Raw genomic sequence first — 19471 nt, 5'->3', positions numbered from 1 at the left:
AATTTTAAACAGCATAAGTGCTTCACAGTAGAATTCAAGAAAAGTGGCTTGACAACTATTTTCTTTCTATTGCTAATACTATTAATGCTAAAATAGAATTTCAAATAACTGGTAAAATAAAAAATAAAAAATTTGAAAGAAAGAATTCAACAAGTAGCTTTTCATACAGAAATGTTAACTATATAAAAACTTGCAGCACATCCACATACCAGGCAGTGGATGCTCAGACTTTAAACCGAATGGCCCTTTTTTCTCTCCTCGTAATTAATCAAATTTGTTTGTCCATGTGCTATTTGTAAATTAATAAAAATATTTGGCACTAAGCTTTACAGTTAGTTATGCATTAAGTATTTATTTAGAGTCATCTTGTAATTTTATAGAAATAAACACCATAAATAAAATATGGTTTTATAATATGAAATTAAGTTTGGTAAAGTTTAATAATTTTTTCATGATACCTTGGAGTATGGCCTAAAATTAATTTATTCACTTAAACCCGCTTTTCAGTTAAGTATTTTTTATTAACTGTGTGTGGGTAATTTTGAAAACCAGAATTTTCAGAAAATCGTTATCTTGTGAATGGGAAAATTGAAGTGAAATATATAAATACTATATATTTTGGTTTTATTATCCAGTATTAGGAGGGATTTCTTTTACCATACAATAATCTAATTTTTTCCTCTGTGTTAACTATTTTGTTAAAATTGTGATCAAAGTACTTTCAACTGGGGCAACAGTTAAAAGGTGAAAAAAATTTGGTTAATATATTTTTTAAAACTAATTATGCTGTTAGGATCGGAGGTGGGTTTGAAGTATTAAAATATTTAAATACTGATGTGCTCTGCATTCGACTTGATTACCGTTAAAGTTTATATATTGTACAAGATAATTTTGAAAGGTGACATAACTTCTCGCCAAAGGTGGCTAGAATAAAAAATATCTTACAATATGTTCACTAATAAAAATTACCTAACTTCTTTTTTTTTTTTTCTTTTTTTTTTTTATAAATGCTTAAACTGCAGCTAAGAAAAAAATCTCACAACTGGATTTTGATCTTTTTAGTCTTATCTAACACATGGTTATTTTCAATTTCTGTTAGAGGAACTGAGGAAGTTTCACTTTAAAATTTCTTCATGTAAACAAATTAGCTTTCGTGAAAAATTTCACTATGAAAATATATTTATTACACAATTGAAGTCAATTTGCTCATAAACATTGCACTATATACCATCTCTATCATAATAGAAGCTGTGTTAATTTTTCTAAATTCTAGCAATCAAATTTTAAACTTATTTTGACTGTTTGTCATTGACATTTAAGCTTACAATGAGAGACATTTCAAAGATGCCATCTCATGCATTTGAAATGCTATCAAATTTACATTTAAAAGATCTTATTATATTAAGATAAAGTTGCTCTCTTGAGAAAATTCATTATAAAAGTAAGTTTTTTTATATATTTAAAGTCAATTAATTACGCTATTTACATGAAGAATGAAGTTTAAAGCAAGCTAAATATATATATATATATATTTTTAATTTAAAAAATCATAACTCACTCATTTTTCAAAAATATGATTTCCAAAATATTTCAAAGAAAAACAATAAAAATTGTACTTAGCAGATTTTTATTTTTCTCTTTAATTTTGTTAAATATTTAAATATAAAACTTACTGAGATGATGGATGTATTTTAAAATAAACATTTAAATAGGAAAAATATGCAATAAGAAACTGAAGTTTTACTTTCTATCAACTAAACTTAAAAAATAAATAAGATAAACTGAAACTAATCATGATATTTTACTTTATTATATGAAACAGCTTTAAAAGTCTAGAAATATATATTCTTTAACAAGTAATGCAAAAATAGAATGGTCAAGAAATAAATATAATAGAACAAAAAATAAATTTGTTATCACTAATATATTTTTCTCAAAGATTCCGAAAGAGGAGAGCGTCTGCTTCTGGTTGCTAATGGCAACCAGAACTGGACCTAACCGCACCGATCGTTCCTAAATTACGGTGCGAACTGAGGTCACGTGACTAGTTTGCTTTCGTGTAACCAGTGTCACCGGTGCGAATATTGGAACGCAGCCTTATATATACCAGGAAATAGGAATTTTTGGAATAAAATCCAGGGTAAAAAGATTCGACCAGCAACCTCTACACTAAAGCTATTTATTCTTATTTCTGCCCATTTCTAAGGTGTTTGCTTAACAGTTTGCTGAGCGCTTTTATCTTACTCCTTATAAAATTTGAATTCCAAAGAAAACGAAAACGGTCGTAGAAGACAAGTAAGCTAAAAGCGTAAAAATATTTTCGCACAATCTTTGGAAATTGACTTTAAACCAATAATTTATTTTTGCCATATAAATTTGCTTTCTGTTTGGATTTTTAAATTAAAGAATTCAATTAAAATAGAAATGCATTTTTTTTAAAAATAGTATCTACCTATTTCAGGGTGCACAATCTTTTCTAAATTCACGGCTACTTGTATTGTTGGTTGACTAATGAAAGGTCGCATACTCCAGTATTTAGGCATGTTGGCGACATTTATTGTAATTTTTATATAAATAATATTGTTTTTCGCTCTAAATTCTTTACATGAGTTGACATAGTTACATATTTGCATATCATTTGACTGTTTCTTTTGCTTGATCTGTTGAATGTGCCTTCTGAATGAATCAATTTAACTTAATTGTAATCGCCCTGTTAATGTTAATTTGTGTGGAAGTTCTGTTATTTGTTCTGTTGAATGTGCCTTTTGAATGAATCGTAACTGGTGTGAAAGCCCTTGTGTCTGTTCTGCTAGATGTTCCTTGTGGATGAATTGTTAAAGTTGAATTATTATTGCCCCAATGAATTTAATTAATTTGCATGTTTATGCAATTATGTAAACACGTCAATTAAGTCCAACGAAATTAGTTTTAAGCGTTTTCAATTTATTATTAAATTTAATATATTATTATTTCGAGTAGCCGTTTTAATATAAAACGTCATACTTACTGTTTGATTACTTTTAAGGAAGAGTTTGTAGTAAAAGGTATGTGTACAAAAATTGTATATGGATATCATCAGATCGAAAAAATTATAGATTTTTGTTTTTTTTTAGGTGGATTCTGCACTTTTTATTTTTGAGCTAGTTTTAGTTTCAAATTTATTATAAATGTTCTCCTTTCTTTTGAAGTGATAAATAAGTAATTTGTTATTCTGTAACAAAGTAAACAAGAAATTTACTAAGTTAGAAATTATTAATATAAGAGATAAAAATTTAAATAATTCATTAAGTAGCTTAAGACAGTGGTTAATATTCAAGGACCTTGATCTTTTGTTTATTTATTTTCTTAATAAATTTGCGTTTATTGTGTAATACTTAAATTTTGTTCATCTGAAATGTTCTGAGCATTGTTATTCCTCAGAATTCCGATTGCTATTTTTAATAGAAATTTTATCTTTAATTCTTTGTTTTGTAACTTTTATGCTAAGATATTAAGTTTGCAATGTTCATTCTAGACCAGTGTTTCTTAACCTTTTTGGTATAATGGACCCTTTTTCAAATTTTTTAAGAAGTCACAGACCACCCCCTGTAAAAAAAATTATTGCAAAAACCATCAATTATTTTTACTTTACTTTATTTTCAATTGAAATAAAATTCGAAAGGCTACTTTGTGTTTTTAAAAATGTTAAACTTTTATATGGTTTGCGAATGTGGCTCCTCATATTGTGGAGAATATCTGGCATATCTAAGTACCTCAAAACTACTCTAGTTTGTTTTCCGTCTGGGGTCCACATGAGAGCAACAGTTCTTTTGTCTTCAGTCATTATTTCTAAAATAATAAATACAAGTAGTATTCAAATTTATTTAAAGACAACTGATAGCTAAAAGCAGTGCAGCAAATTTGAAATACCAGTTTCTTATAAATGATTATAAAATCTCTAAAATTTCCTTTTTCTAGAATGTTATATAAATGACTTGTGAACTGGTATGAAATTTACATTTTTATAAAATCCTCGGATTGTTATTTTCATGTTGGTAACTGTGCCTATTTATGCACTTAATTTAAAATGTTTTTTCTTTCCAAATGACAAAAATATTGAACATCTTTTTGGTGGCTGAGATTACAAATATAAAAAAATTGATGGTGGTATCACTGGTAGTCAAAAACAAAACAGATTAACTGATTTGATGGTTAGTTATTATTTAAACTACCTTTCTATTTTTAAAATTTTCTATCTTTGCATTGCATTTAAAAAAATTATTTTTTCTTCAAAATACACGAACTTAAATGATTTAATATAATTTCTACTTTATTACACATTGCTAACCTTTTTACATTTCTTTTTTAATGCAATAATGTAAAATTTTATTTAACATTAATTTTAGGCATTGTTTATCATTTTAATGCAGTATTGTTTCATGTACTAAGTATTTATAGTATTTATTCTGAAACTGATATATAAGTTTCAAGTTTATTTGTGAAAATTAAAAATAATATTATCCTCAGAACTATAAGTAAGACAAATCTTGTTTAATAGAGTAGCAGATAGCTCTTAGGGAACAGTTTTAGTAGTCATTTTTGTTACTGTCAGTTGTTTTAAGGATGTCAAATTTTTGTGGCATGGTTTGTTACTCTAATTCATGTATTAACAATTTTGAAAAAATTACATAATATTACTTGTATTCCTAGCTGAAAAAATGCTATTTGTTTGCAATAAAGAGTGTTTTAAAAGTCACCCAATCTTTGAGTTTTATGTCATTTGATTAATAAAATGTGGATATTGAAAATAAAATGCCAGTGTTGTGGAAAGTTCTGGGTTTAGACTATTAAAATTTCACACGCGCTATCACACATGCAATTCTAGGTTGTTTTTTTTTAAATCACAATTTTTGGTTTAACCCACTGGCGCTTAAGGAAATGGGCAAAATTGGGAGAATGTTTCTCCCCTACACACAGTTTCCCTATCAGTTAACATGGGAAAACCGGTTTTGCCATGCAGAGAAGACTGCAGGTTAAAATGCGACTTTTTACGTGCAGAACCGTCAGTGGGTTAAAACTTGTGTTTTCAATCAAAATTATTTCCTGCTTGAATTATGTAACACACTGCAGTAAAACAGTATTACTCTTGTAATAGCAATAAAATCTGCATAAACCTGTAGCTGACTAGAAGCATATCTGCTATACTTTAAATTCCAGAGATTTTAAATTTTCTCTCCTTTTTAATTGTGTTTAGTTCTGAAAACTAAAGCTCTTTTGTTATTTGCAGTGATAGGGAGCGAACGGATCGGAGTTCATCAAGCGGTGGCTGCGATCGAGGTCCTGGACTCAAAGCTCTCCTGGTAATATAGGGATGACCGCTAGCACGTTCTATGGGTGTTGTACCTGACCTCTTGCAGCAGTATGCTTCGAACACATCTGATCATCAGTCTTCACCACAGCATAGGCTTCAAGACTCAACAATATCAGATGAGGTATTACTTATGATTTTTTTAACTGTTGTGTTACTAAAATTGTAGTAAGACTTAATTATTGTAAACGAGTTTTTTTTTTTTTTTTTTTTTTTTTTTTTTACACTTTGAGCTTTTTTAAGATAACTGTGTGTGAAACCATCACAGTGAAAGCTATCAAAAACCTTAAGAATTGCTTTTATGTATTGGTATAACATTAATATTGATATTTTAAATAGCCAAACTTATGAGAAAAAGTGTATTGAGAAATTCCTCTTTTGTTACAGTTAAGAATTCAAATTATATAAAACAAAATTTTCACCATTATTATGCACTATTATCTAAAATAACCAGTGTATATAAATAAACTTTAAGTATTGACCATAGTATAATAAAAAAAAGTTCTTCTGAAAACTCTTTTTATAAAATTACTGACTAAAATTTATACTTTAACACAGATTTTTTAAATTTAAGTAGGAGTTAATTTTGAACTATAATCTCAATTTAAACATAATTGTTAACTATATTACTATATTTAAGTGTGTGTGTATTTTAAACTTTAAAATGCATGCATGAGTTAATATTTAATATAATAAATATATGGTAACTAATGAAGTTCTTGCTGTCTTTGCTTTGCCATTGAGTGAAAAGTAAATTAGTGTGTAAAGTGGACAAAAATCCAGTCGGTTCAGAGTAGGAATATTAGTTGTTATAAAAGCAGGTACACCATACACTGCTTATCACTAGCTGCATGAAAACTCCGAATATGTCAAGTGTCAAGGGGTAGTGCTGTGAATAAGCATACTGTATGGCAGGGGTGGCGAACCAATGGCACGCGTGCCATTTATGGCACGCGACACAATATTCTGGGCACGCCACCGATCACAAAGTTCACTATGAAGAATATTAACAATTAAATTAAAATTCACAGAAACAAACAAAATAAAATAAACAATTGACAAAAAGAATTAACAATTTAATGCCAAAAAAACAATAACTGTAAAAAACAAGTTAACAGTAAATAACTAGTAAAAAAATTAACAGTCCTGCTTAAACTAACATCTTACAACCTAATATAAGTCATTTGTTTTCTAATCTGCAACAACAGAAGTCACACTAATGTTACTTTAGGTCGAATTACCCGTATAACTGAGACATTGCAAAATGTTTTTTTTTTTTCATAGTAAATAAAGAGTTTTGAGTTGATATTATTTAGTATTATTATTTTTCCAATAATCAAGAAGTCAAAATTGCTTGACGGCACGTCTATGACCTAATTAAAAAATTTTTGAAAAAATGGCACGTTGGTGCATAAAGATTCGCCACCCCTGCTGTATGGCATTGGTTTCAAAAATTTAGGTCTATTTAGAAGAAATTTGGGTCCATTAACAAACCCTTAACAAAATATTTTAACTTAAAAGTGGACCCTTCACAGATTTGTTTATCTTCATTATTGTTTTGCTAATCGAATGAACCTTTCCCAGGAAGTGGGGGGGGGGGAGAAAAACAAATGCAAAGGAACTAAGTATAGACTAAATACCAAATATTTGTGTGTTGCATTCTTGAAAATTTAATTTGTTTTTATTATTATTTTACAGTGTTGAGCATAATCTTGTATCCATTTACAATTTAAAAACTCATTGTAAAGGATTTTTGCAATAACAGGACCCTATTTGCGCAAATTCACAAAAGCAGGACCCTCGTTGAAAGAATGTGACTTAACATTTATTTTTTATTCACAAATTACGATTAATTTTTTCACAATTTTACAAAAACGGACCTTTCACAAAATGTCTGGACAGACCCCTGGAAACATCTAGTTGATTTGTTACTTGATACATTTATTGCACTTAAAATATTCTTATTTGTTTTTAAAGCATAATGTTTTTTTTTCCTTCTGTTTCCCCATTTCTTTAATGTCACCCCTGCAAAATATTAGTTAGAATTAAGAAATTCGTTTTTTCCTATTGTGACTTGTATAACTGGTTCATTCAATATATATTTTAAGTAAGATATTCTGGTGACTGAAACATTAATAATTTTTAAAGTTAATTATCAGAAAATATACCCACATGTGCTATTAATATGTGATTTTTTTTTTAATAAAATATTCGCTTAAATTTTATGTGTTTCTATTTGAGAGAGTTATGCTTTTTAAGTAGGAATTATGATAATTTTTTTTGCTTATTTTTCGAATTTATAAATAACATATTTTAAATGGAACAACATAATATAATATTCTAGTTTTAAGTCTCATTAAAATTTTTGTGTATGGTTATCTTTTTTAATAGTAATTAGTTATGTTATTGGAAAGAGAAATTCCCAAGTTTTTAGCATTCACTATAACATATGTAACTACATATACATTCATTACATAACTTTTGCTGAAAATATTTAGTTTTTATTTTGACTGAAATGAAAAGTAATATTACTTATGTATAAATTTGACTTTCGCTTTAAATATTCTAAAGAAATCAGTATAATAAAAGTATCTTAATTTTCATTGCAGATATATCAGGAAGGAAGTGTTAAAAAAAAATTTATATGTTATTGCAATTGCACTAAATGTTAAAATAAAATCACCACTTTTTTAAAAATAAGTATTGGCTTTGTTTGTTGTGCTAATTTTAAATAATACAGCATGAATTAATATTTATAGTTTCTTGATGCTTGCTTTTTATATTGCTTTATTGTCTGTTTACCTCTTAGTTTTATTTTTCTAATTGAATAACTTTATTCTTTTATGTAACAGTTTAGGCAATCTGTTGGAAAGGCCCCTCCTCAACTACAACTCAAACAGCACTCTTTTCTCACATTTGGGTTTGGGGATGGTACTGGTCCCTTTCCATCTCCAAGGAGAGAGAGCCATGTTAGTGTCAATGTTACACCAACATTGCACGGGTCATCTGATGACACTCCAGAAATAAGAAAGTACGATTCAACTCTGATATTCTATGTGCTGCCTTATGGAGTGAGAATCGAGCACTTTTTTAAAAATATTTTCTCCGTCTCTTTTTTCATACACAATTATTTAGCAAAGTAAATTATGTAAATATTATTCCTGAAACCTAAATTCTGTTACAGGTTTCCTATAAAGTGCTTATTAGTTCTTATTTCACTCCTCATTATGTGTTCATTTCCTTTTGAAAACAAAATCTTTTTTCTCAAACTTCAAAAGTTTATATCCAAATTACCTGATTCAGTTTTAGTGCCAAATTAGTGATAAAATAAGGTGTGAGTTTTTAAAAAAAATGGTGATACATTTAGAACAAGACTGAATAAATTGTGGCCCTTTATATTGACATACGTTTGTATGTACTCCCATATTTTAACTGCTGGCTTTTTTACAAAGAAAAATACTATAATTGTTTTAAAAATTTTTGGATGGCATTGTTTTGTATATTTTAAAAACTAGGCTTTTATCCATTGATATTTTTCATATAGATTTTATGAGTTTAACTTCGATAATAATTTCATTATTATTTTCATCAATAGTTATCAAATTAAATTGTTTTATTTTAAAATATGATTGTTATTTCAACCTTCTTAAATAAATGAGTTCACTTACAACTAAATAATTTCACTTTAAACAGCGGATCTTGCTTTTTCAAGGTAATTCACCAGGCGATGATCGTTTCTGCTGCTCGCAAAAGAAATCAAAATAAATAAATAAAAAACTGTAAAAACATGCCATTTGTTTGAAAGTCAAGCATTCAATAGTGAAATATTTTTTTTAATAATTTTAAAGTCTTTGATGGTGTTTATTTTTAGTGTGAAAAGTAAACAGTAAACCTTACGTTATTAATTTATTAATAAATTATCACTCATTATTATTGCAACACGATGTTTAATTGTTTTATTGTGTATCCTTCTAAGTTTTCTCGTGGGTAATGAACAAAGACATTAAATTTTTAATATGGCATAATAAAATTATAAATTATTTTGTAGAAAAAAATTAATTAGTAATTTGCTGATATTAATTGGAATTAAAGCAGGTTAACATTTATTAAAATAGATTAAAAGCTGGTTTAAACTCATTGCATTGTGTAATTTACTTATTTATTTGTTTGTGCTACTAACTGTGACTTAAGCATTAGGTGGAATTTTTACATTGCTGATAGCAATATTTTATCAGATTGTTGTTTGGAATTATCATTTTTTATATTAATTTCTTTTTGAACTTAATTTTGTAGCTAAAATTTATTTTATTGTTTTTTTAATATAAACTGTTGTTACTTAGGAGTAAATCTACTGATTGGTACAGAGAATGGACTCATGCTTCTTGACTGTAGTGGTCAAGGTAAGGTGTATCAGTTAATATCTAGGAGAAAATTTCGGCAAATGGAAGTCCTAGATGGCCAAAATATTCTTGTCACAGTGTCTGGCGAAAAATGTAGAGTATGCGTGTATTACCTCTCATGGCTGAGGCGCAAAATATTAAGAACTGATGGAGTGAGTATTAGCTAGTGTATTATCAGTTTAACACATATTCAAGTTCAGGATTGTTTTTTATATATTCCTTACAATTATATTTTCGTTATTAATGAATTATTTTTTATTAGCTTATAGGGAAACTGAAATAGCTTTTAATGCATGTTTTATGATTCAGCTTTTGATTTTAATCAATGTAATTAATTTTTATTTGATTTCATTTATTTTTTATTATTAACGGTAACCAAATATACTTTTAAGCTTATTATGAATAAATCATTAAATTTCAGATTTCAATATAAAATACAAATTCGTTTTCATCTCTCCCAAACTTTCTTTTTGTCCTAGTTAGAAAAGAAGTTATAAAAGTTTTAAAAACCCTTTTTCTTATAGGGAGCTGCAGCAAGACTTGTCTTTTAATAATATACAGTGCCTGTCACTTAATAAAGCATTATTCGTTCTTAGGAAGTTTGATTGTATTAAGTGGCTAATTTTATTAACTGGTATTCTACATTTAAATTTTAAAAAAAGGTTTCAATATTAAACTTTACAAATACTACAGTGGCTAAATTAATTTCTGTATTTTTGTTTAATTTTAATGGTTTTAATTTAAATGTCATATATTATTAAAAAAATAGCTTCAATTTTTTTTAAAGATTTTGTTATTTTATAAGCAGCATTTTAAAGATTCAGCTCTTTTAAGGCTTGTAAAACTTTTTATAACTTTTATTATTTCATTGAGAGTTAAATTGGAATTGATGTCAAATTTATCTTTGACATTCAAATCTTGAGAATATAGCTAGTTAACAAATTTAATTAAATGTACCCACTATTTTTATTGTGTCTAAATAAAATAAAAAAAGAGCACAGACTGGTTTTTATTTTACTCGTTTTTTCGATATTTTATCACCACTTTTTTGTTTGATTTAATAAATGATGAATATTTTTTAAATGTGTTTATCTCATTAAATATTTTAGGAATTTAATTTATTTTTTAGTTTATTTTTTTAAATTTTGCTGCAGCTATTTTCTCAATAGTAAAGGTTAATGAGTCAGTGATTTAAACTGATATTGAATGATAACTGTATTCAATACCTTTTCTTAACTCATCAGCAATTTTTATTTACATTCTTTTACACTTCTTTTCCCCGTTTCATTCTTTTTTAAATATAAGTGCAGTTACTGCAGCTCAAAACCTGTTTCGTTATTTTCTCAATTGGTAAGTGGGATATTTTAAATATTGTTTTGCCTTATCTTATTGAAATTTTGCATAGATGCTCATTACATGCTGTTTGTCTATAGTATAGAGTTAGCACTAAGTTAACAAGTTATAATTTTTTATTTTACACCTATATCTAAATTTGTATTTTAGATTATTTAGGTCTTAAAAAATGTATTTTAGACCAATTTTACTAGTGGTTGCTATATTAGTGGTAAATTATTTAAAAGTTATTGTTATGCTTAATAAAAAGCCCAAGTTCATTATAAAAGCATTAGAGCCAAAAAAAAAAAAATTACTAAAATGAGTTTTTTTTTATTTAAGTTAATATTTTAAGAAGTTAATTTTTTGCCCATTCTTTTTTTTTATAGTTGATGAAAGCAATTTACTTAACAAAACTATGATCATATTTTAGATTGAAAAAAGAAGTGGTTGGATAAATGTAGGAGATCTTCAATGTGCTATCCATTTTGAAATAGGTAAATAAGAATTTAATGCATAAGTGTTATGTTATCTAAATCTTGTATTTATGTCCATAAATTTATGTGTAGTGTTTATGCTTATAATTCAAAAGAAATGCTAGATAAATATTTATTTGGCACACATTAAAGTTAACACTGTATCAAAATTTTATTCAGCTATGCACTGCTTCTCAGTATAAATTAACTTATCACAAATTTTAAAAAAAGAAGGAAGAAAACTGTTATTTACCATGCTTTGTAGCATACTTGTAGCTCTATTTTCTTCTATTCTCAAATTTTATGTACATACAGTCAAACCTTGTTTAATGTCACCTCGAAGGGAGACAGAAAATTTGTTCATGCTGAAATTAGTTCACATTATCAGTTCAGAAATTATTTTTAAGAAAATCTTACAATACATGTTTTCTAACATCTATATCTGTTATTGATTTGCATTTTCTTGTCTTAAATCTCTATTATGAATTAGAAATGTGTCGAATAGTGAAATAGCCAAATATTTGGCCAAAGAAAATTGACCGAATAGCAACACTTTTTTTTTAATTAAAAAACATAAATAAATATTTTTTATATTGGAATAAGTTTAGTCATTATTGAAAAATAATCGAAATTTAGCTGTATAATTGATATGGGGTAAAGGAGAAAAAGTTTTAATAGAAATGTTTAAGGTAGTAAAGATAATTAGATACTAAGATAATTAGAAATATTTAAGATTAAAAAAAAACTAACTGCTATTGAAAAAAAAAGCTAAAGTTGTAAAGGTGAATAAAAAAGAATATCCTCTTAATTCTTAAAATAAAACTTTAATGTTAAAAATAATATTTTCTGCAAAAAAAATTATGCATAAAACATTGAAAGAGGTAATGTCTATCAGAAAAGTTTTAAAGAATGTAGCGCTATTATAAAAACGCATATAAAAAACAAAGATTATACACAAAAGCAGAATAGAAAAACTGAAAATTGATCGTAATTTTTGAAAGAAAATTTTAATGCTTAACATTTCAGTTTTCCAATTACTGTATTTTCAAGAAAAATGAAGATTAAAGTCTAGTATAAACTCTCCTAATTGCCTTGTCATAATTAAAGCGTCTGTAAAACTAGTTTTTTGCAGTAAAAAAAGCTTTTTGTTATATCCCCATTATAAATATGTAAGTTAATATATATTTGATTTCATATTTATTTATGTGTGAAACATATAATTATAATTGTACTATAATATATATTTAGTTTTTATTTCCGCTTTATATTAAATAATTTTTTTAAATCTCATAATAAATACAGCCAATTACTTCGAAAAATAAAATAAAGTTATAAAGGAAGCTAAAAATATTTTAGTTCAGATGAATTTAATTAAAAAATGTTCTTACTTCAGGTGCTCTATCTTTTTTTTTAAATCTGTTGAAGCAAATAAAAGATTACTAATGCTACTGGCGGTTTAGCAAATAGGTAAAATTTGAAGAATGTTTATCACCTGTGCACTATTCCCCTATCTATTAACATGGAGAAACCCGTTTTGCTATGTGGAGAAGACTGCAGGTTCAAAGCCAACTTTTTTTGTGCAGAGCCATCAGTGGGTTAAAAGTAACTATTTGAGAAAAATTTATTCATTGCACAAATTAGAGAGGATTACTAACAAGATAATTGGTAATATCTTGTTTTGGTTTCTTATTGACACACGCTTTCCAAAAGTCTTCTAACTTATCAACTGTATCCAAAAAAAATTATTCAAGCTTTCATTTTTCATTACAAAAAAAAAAATGAAAGTATTCGTTATGAAATGAAAGTATTCGTTAGTGAAATTTAAGAAAAATCTTAGCTCCACACATATTTATTTCTAGAAATGCAGTTCAATAATATCAATTTCTTGGAATGAGAGTGGTGGAGAAATAACTATTCATAATGAGTAAAGGATCAATATGGGTTTTTCAAGAAAGCATGCTTCTTTACTTTCACACTCATGAGGTAGAAGAAAACTCTTTTCACATCAGAGTACAAAAGGCTTGTTTTCTGTAATGCTTAACAACAATGCTCTCTCAACAGATTTAATTCATACAACTCATTAATTTAATTGCTGTAATTAATAACTCGATAACAAAGCATTTAAAAAACTCTTATAGATGTAGAACTGTGAATGATTAGTTTTCTTACCTGTTCAAGGGGAACTGAATTTTTTGTTCTCATTTAAAGTACATTTTTATCCAAGGGTAAAGTACATTTTTATCCATAAATCCATTCAATGTTACTGAAGATGAAGTCCTTGAAATAGTTTCACTGTATTTTGAGCTTCATAATATCGAAGACCTAGAATTAGAAATAATAAACTTGCAAAGTGATATTATTTTAAAAGCGCATAGTAATGATAAAATGTTTTGGAACTCAGTCGATGAAAATAGGTATCCTATTTTAAGGAAATGTGCGCTAAAAATGTATTCATATTGTGCAACAACATACAATTGCGAGTCTTTGTCCTCAAATATGAAATATTTGAAATCAAAATACCGAACAAAGCTTAATGACTGACATTTAGATAATTGTTTAAGGACCGGGAACTCTAAATATATCCCCAATTATGAGAAATTAGCTGAAAATATGGACACCCAAGTTTCACACTGAATTATATGTATCATTATGCATGACACCAACAAAATAAAGTTATAAAAATCTGTTTTTTTTTAATGCCTATTTATACCTGTTGATTATCTGTAAAATATGCGCCCTCGGTGATTTTAAAATTTAGTATTGCGCCCTTAAGGACAAACAGGTTGCCGACCCCTGCCTTAAAAGATATTTCATGTTAAAAGTACTTTAAAGTATTATGTACGTATTCAATTATGCAGGAAATAAAAAATTAGTTCATGTTAAACAGGGTGCGTAGCATTTTTAAAAAGTGCTTAAAGTTGCTTATTTTTTTGTTTGCGTTTTTTAAACACCCTTAAAGGTGGGTTTTTTTTTACTTCGGGTTTGTAAAAAGTGCATAATTTTCTATATTTTAAAATGAGGTTTTTCTTATGCCTTGTCGATTCTCGTTCTAAATTACAAAAAAAGGCACGATTTTCAAATTTTTCTCTGCAATATTTATCAGAAACTAGTTACTTTATCTTGATTGCGTAATTTTTTCAAAAATTTTCTTGAATTTTATTGTTTGTGAATTTTATTATGATGATTTTGAATTTTTTAAATTAATTTTGATTCTTTTGAATTTTATTATGTTTATAAAGTAAGAACCTTAAACAATAGAAAAAAAATATTTTTATTACTGCACAGATCCTAATTAGAATGCTTAAAAAGTATATAAAAGGTACTTATTTTTTGTTAAAAAATCTGGCTAAGCACCCTGTTAAAAAATTATGTTAAGCATGTTCACATTAACGAGGTACCACTGTGTTTTTTGCTTAAAAAAAACAGCTTGCAGTGTTTATATTTAGACTATTTATTTTAATGACTCACACAGTTATAAATTCTTGAAAAGTGTCTTCTTTTAACAGAAGTATGATTTCTTTGTATAGTGATGTTAATATTTAAAACTTTATTTTGAATTTTATATTTACATCAATTCTAATATGTGTAATCTTAAACGATTAATCTTAATCTTAAACCATTTCAAAGCATAACAAATATTATTTATAAACCTGTTAGTAGGTTTTTCCTTAGACTACTTATCACAGCATTGTAATGATGATTAATTCTAATTAAGAGTCCAGTTCTTACCAGTATTTGATTTCTTTATTTTATAATTTTAAGAACTTTATGAGTAATATATCACTACTATACCAAAGAGTGACTGTTTTTATAATTTTTTTCCAGTCGAATTTGAAAGAATAAAGTTCCTTGTGATCGCCTTGAAAGAAAGCATGGAAGCACCAATACCATATCACAAATTTATGGCCTTCAAGTCTTTTGCAGACTTAGCTCACCGGCCTGCTCTAACAGATATGACGATTGAAGAGGGTGTCTCAAATAAGTGTGCGGTTCTACTGAAGATTTTCATGCTGTAGATTTGGATTCTGGTGCTGTCTATGATATTTATATACCCGCTCATGTGAGTAAATTATTTTGATATCCTTCTGAGTTTTAATGAATTTTTTTGTAACTATTGTTTGAGTTTTCTGTGGGTCTCTAAACTATGATCTGGTGATAGATCTTCATAGCTATAATTTAGTTCTCAAGCATGTGGTTATCAAGATGTCATTGAATTGTGTTTTTGTTTTTTTTTTGTCTTTGTTTTCTTGGTAGTTTACCTTATTCTTTTTCTGATGTAACTAGAGTAAAAGAATAGTTAAGTGAGTAAAGTTTGTATTCTTTTTGTTAGAGTACTAGAATACATGCTATTTTTACTAGACTAATAGTTTTAATAGAATATTTAGCCACAGGAATCTGTTTCTGTGTTCTTGAAGATCACTTTAGTTCATATCTTGACATTTTGTGGCTGATTGTCATGATGTACATAATAACGTGGAAAATATTTATTATAAATTATACGAAATTAGTCTTAAAAACTTACAATAAGTGGCATACTGCAACACAAATATCCCTCACTCCATGGTTTCTTTGGAAATTTGTGCATAGTTTAAAATTACAGAGTTATAAGAGATAAGCTGACACGCATGCTCTACAACTTTAAAGCTTAGAAAAATATCAGTACCAGAGTTTCAAATGAGTTTGAAAACTTTATTGCCTGTAATATAATAACAAATTTTCAAAGTGAAGACCTTTGCATTTAATGCAGAGTTGTATGCAGGTCACTGAATTTTATATGTGTGCATGGTGCAGTTTACCTAATATTTTGCCCCATTCCTTATACAAGTATCTTTTTAGACGTGCCAAAATTTTGAGGTGTCACACAAATTCTTATCACCAAGATAAATCATAGGAAAAATTCATTGGAGTTAATTTCCTCGGATTTGATGACAATTTTCAATCTGTAAGAGATTCAAGGAAATGTAAATTTTATGCATAAAGTTTTGTATTTTATTTTTGCTGATAGTTTACACTTGAATAAATAAATTTTTATTTTACATAAAATTAACTTTTTTTAAATCTTTTATTTAGTTTACTTCAAAGCTCTTTTCTTTAAATTAAATGATAGTTTTACATTTTAGAAGCCTTATAGTCACTGTTAAACATTTTCTGCATCTATTTCCACTTCATTAAGCACCTTGATGATTTCTTAATTGAATAATAATATTTCCGTTGATCTTTTTCTTGCGCTCCTTTTGGATAGTTTCGCAATCGGGTATGTTTTAAATATGAATACATTATTTAGCTTTTAGTTTATGCTTCATGCGCTCTAATCCTAATTTTTGATGCAGATAAAAATATCATTGCTGCTTGCTTTTTATGTATTTCTTCTCACGTTCCTGAACTGGCCACCGCATTCTCCACATTTGACATGCTTGTATTTCTTCATGTGGGGTCAAATATAAAACAAGTAACCTGTACAATCAATAGTCTTGAAGCATCTAAAGATCTGGTTGCCACTGAAAATGTGCTGACTGTTTTTGCTAATAAACACCAATTCATGCGCCACTTCTTTGAATCTTGTTGATACTCGCTCTATTAAGTAATTCTATAATTTGATTGTAGACTGGTTGCAAGCTATTAGGAACTGTTAATAAATCTGTTAATATTAGGAACTGTTAATAAATCTGTTAATATTAGGAACTGTTAATAAATCTGTTAATATTAGGAACTGTTAATAAATCTTTTATCTAACTTGTTTTTCAATTACTTGGGAGTAATACTGCATTACATGCTAGCACTTTTAACACTGCATTTGAGCATATATTGTACATTCCTATACAAAATCAGTTTATTTAGGTCACCTCTAGCTGCCTTCACATTTTTGACGTATAGTTTTGAACCACCCTGTAATCTTATGACTTCCCCTAAATAAACTGATAATTTTCTGATCAAATACTAGTTTTATTACCAAAAAGTTATTCTTGATAGAGAACTTTGCGAATTAGCTAAAAATAAGCTTTAGTTCTTATATTTAAAGAGCTGACTCAGTTATTCAATAATTTAATCAACTTGGGGTGTAAATATGTATCCTTTGACTAAAAAGTAATGAAATGTGGATTTTGAAGTAGAATAAGAATGGAAACTTCATTAAGTGTTGCAATTTATTTTGCCACATTTTTCTACTACAACCCTAATCTATACAATTGTAAAGCTATTTGTTGTAAAACTCTTTAAGTATAAACCTCTAATATAGATAGTTCAGCTTTGACCTTTTTCTGGGAGAAGGGGTGGCTGTGGGATGTGTTTTATTGTTTTATGCAACACTTTCTCATAAGGGTAGAAAATGTTTTCTACATTTCCCACTTACTTTCAAATATCAATTATAAGTTTGGGTATACATCTACTGTTTTCTTTCCTGCTTTTTTTGTAGTTAATTAAATTTTGTAAATTTTTTTGTTTACATTTCCCACTTACTTTCAAATATCAATTATAAATTTGGATATACATCTACTGTTTTCTTTCCTGCTTTTTTTGTAGTTAATTTAAATTTTGTACATTTTTTTGTTTAAAAAACTATTTTAAAGTTATTTTTCAAAGATAATTTCTTTATTGCTATTTTAATTTAACGAATAGCAATTTTGATTATGCATAAAAATATAAAGTAATCATAACCGTCAAAGTAAATTATCTCAAATTGAAATAAATATCGAAGTAAAATATTTTAAATAAACTCAAATAAATAATATTTTTTGAGTTTCTATTCTATTTTTGGTATAAATATGGTGCTTATTGGATTTTTAAAATTTTGAATATAATTGTTGCAGACAAGAAGAAATTATTTTTCTATGAATTTTAATAAAGATATTTATTTTGTAGGAAAAATTCATGTATATATTTATAGTTTTTAGCTATAACTTCATTCATGATTTCAAAGATTGCGGATTTTGAAATTGTAATTTATAATTCTGTATTTTTTATGCTTTTTTTGTAATGAAATCATAAATGGTATTTTTTTTTCTTCCTAATCTTTTTTCTTTTGTGACAATTTTCGTGTTCCTCCCCTCTCATTATTCAATTTAATTTTAAGTTAGTTTTTATGAAGTCTAATAATATCTCGTTGGTTTATCTTCATTAGATCGAACTAAATTTTAAAATACATTAAAATTTCATAAGTTAAATTTCATTCATAAAATACATTAAAGGTTACTAACATTAAAATTTCATAAATCTATTACCTGAATTTTTAAAAAAAAAATTCTATTATAGTTTCTACATAGTTTCTGTAAGATGCATTCATTTATGAAATTTGGTACAAAAAGAAAATGACATGATGTTTTGAATATGAATATTTTATATGAATCATTTGCAACTGAAGCACAATAATTGAAATATTCATGTATTACTTGTTGGGGAGCTATTTTAAAAGAAAATTCTTTGGAAATCAAAGCACATATTTGATTCGAACTAAGAGATTGGAGGAATAAGGTTCTGAGTGATATGTTATAAATAAATTTAGAAACTGGCTAAAGCATTTTTTGAGTTAGTGATTTAAATTACGATATATGCTATTTAGAAAATAAAATTAAATTAAAAATGTTGTATTAATTTTTGTCAATGATTAACCAAGTTATTGTAGTTAATAGTTTTTTTATGTATCACACAATTTATTTAATATAATATTGTAAATAAGATTAAGGGAATTTATTTGATTAAATAATTTTCAATAGCAACGACCATTCTTACAGAAAAGAACACATCAATCGAATTAGCCAGGAATTATAGTAGAATTATCTTCGTTTCCCCCTCTTGTTTTTATTGTTATTATCATTAATAGTGAAAACATAAAACCGGCAAATAAAGTGGTAAAAACTATTTATCATTGATTGAAGTGACGTATTTTCATAAGTTGAAAAGATTTAACAATTCTAAAGATA

At 26.9% G+C, this 19471-nt stretch overlaps 1 protein-coding gene across 13 annotated transcripts in view; it reads left to right on the top strand.

The window, feature by feature from the left end:
* The first annotated feature begins 1782 nt into the window (after positions 1 to 1782).
* Positions 1783 to 19471, top strand: part of LOC147810074 (serine/threonine-protein kinase mig-15-like) — a 41449-nt gene continuing 23760 nt past the window's right edge. For 2 of the 13 annotated variants that reach the window (XM_087165073.1, XM_087165078.1), the window contains exons 1-6: positions 2312 to 2539; positions 5267 to 5471; positions 8200 to 8378; positions 9688 to 9899; positions 11513 to 11576; positions 15381 to 15615. In XM_087165073.1, coding sequence (XP_087021199.1) covers positions 5370 to 5471; positions 8200 to 8378; positions 9688 to 9733 — 327 coding nt within the window. In that variant the 5' untranslated portion in view covers positions 2312 to 2539; positions 5267 to 5369 and the 3' untranslated portion in view covers positions 9734 to 9899; positions 11513 to 11576; positions 15381 to 15615. Of the gene's footprint in view, positions 4191 to 5266; positions 5472 to 8199; positions 8419 to 9687; positions 9900 to 11512; positions 11577 to 15380; positions 15616 to 19471 lie in introns of those variants that run through there. The other 11 variants (XM_087165071.1, XM_087165072.1, XM_087165083.1 and 8 more) reach the window with 9 other exon arrangements.

The sequence above is a fragment of the Parasteatoda tepidariorum genome, chromosome 5, assembly GCF_982258835.1.
Source record: "Parasteatoda tepidariorum strain Cologne lab strain chromosome 5, Ptep-v5.0, whole genome shotgun sequence".
Classification (NCBI taxonomy): Eukaryota; Metazoa; Arthropoda; class Arachnida; order Araneae; family Theridiidae; genus Parasteatoda; species Parasteatoda tepidariorum.
This window is presented reverse-complemented; position numbering and strand designations above follow the sequence as displayed.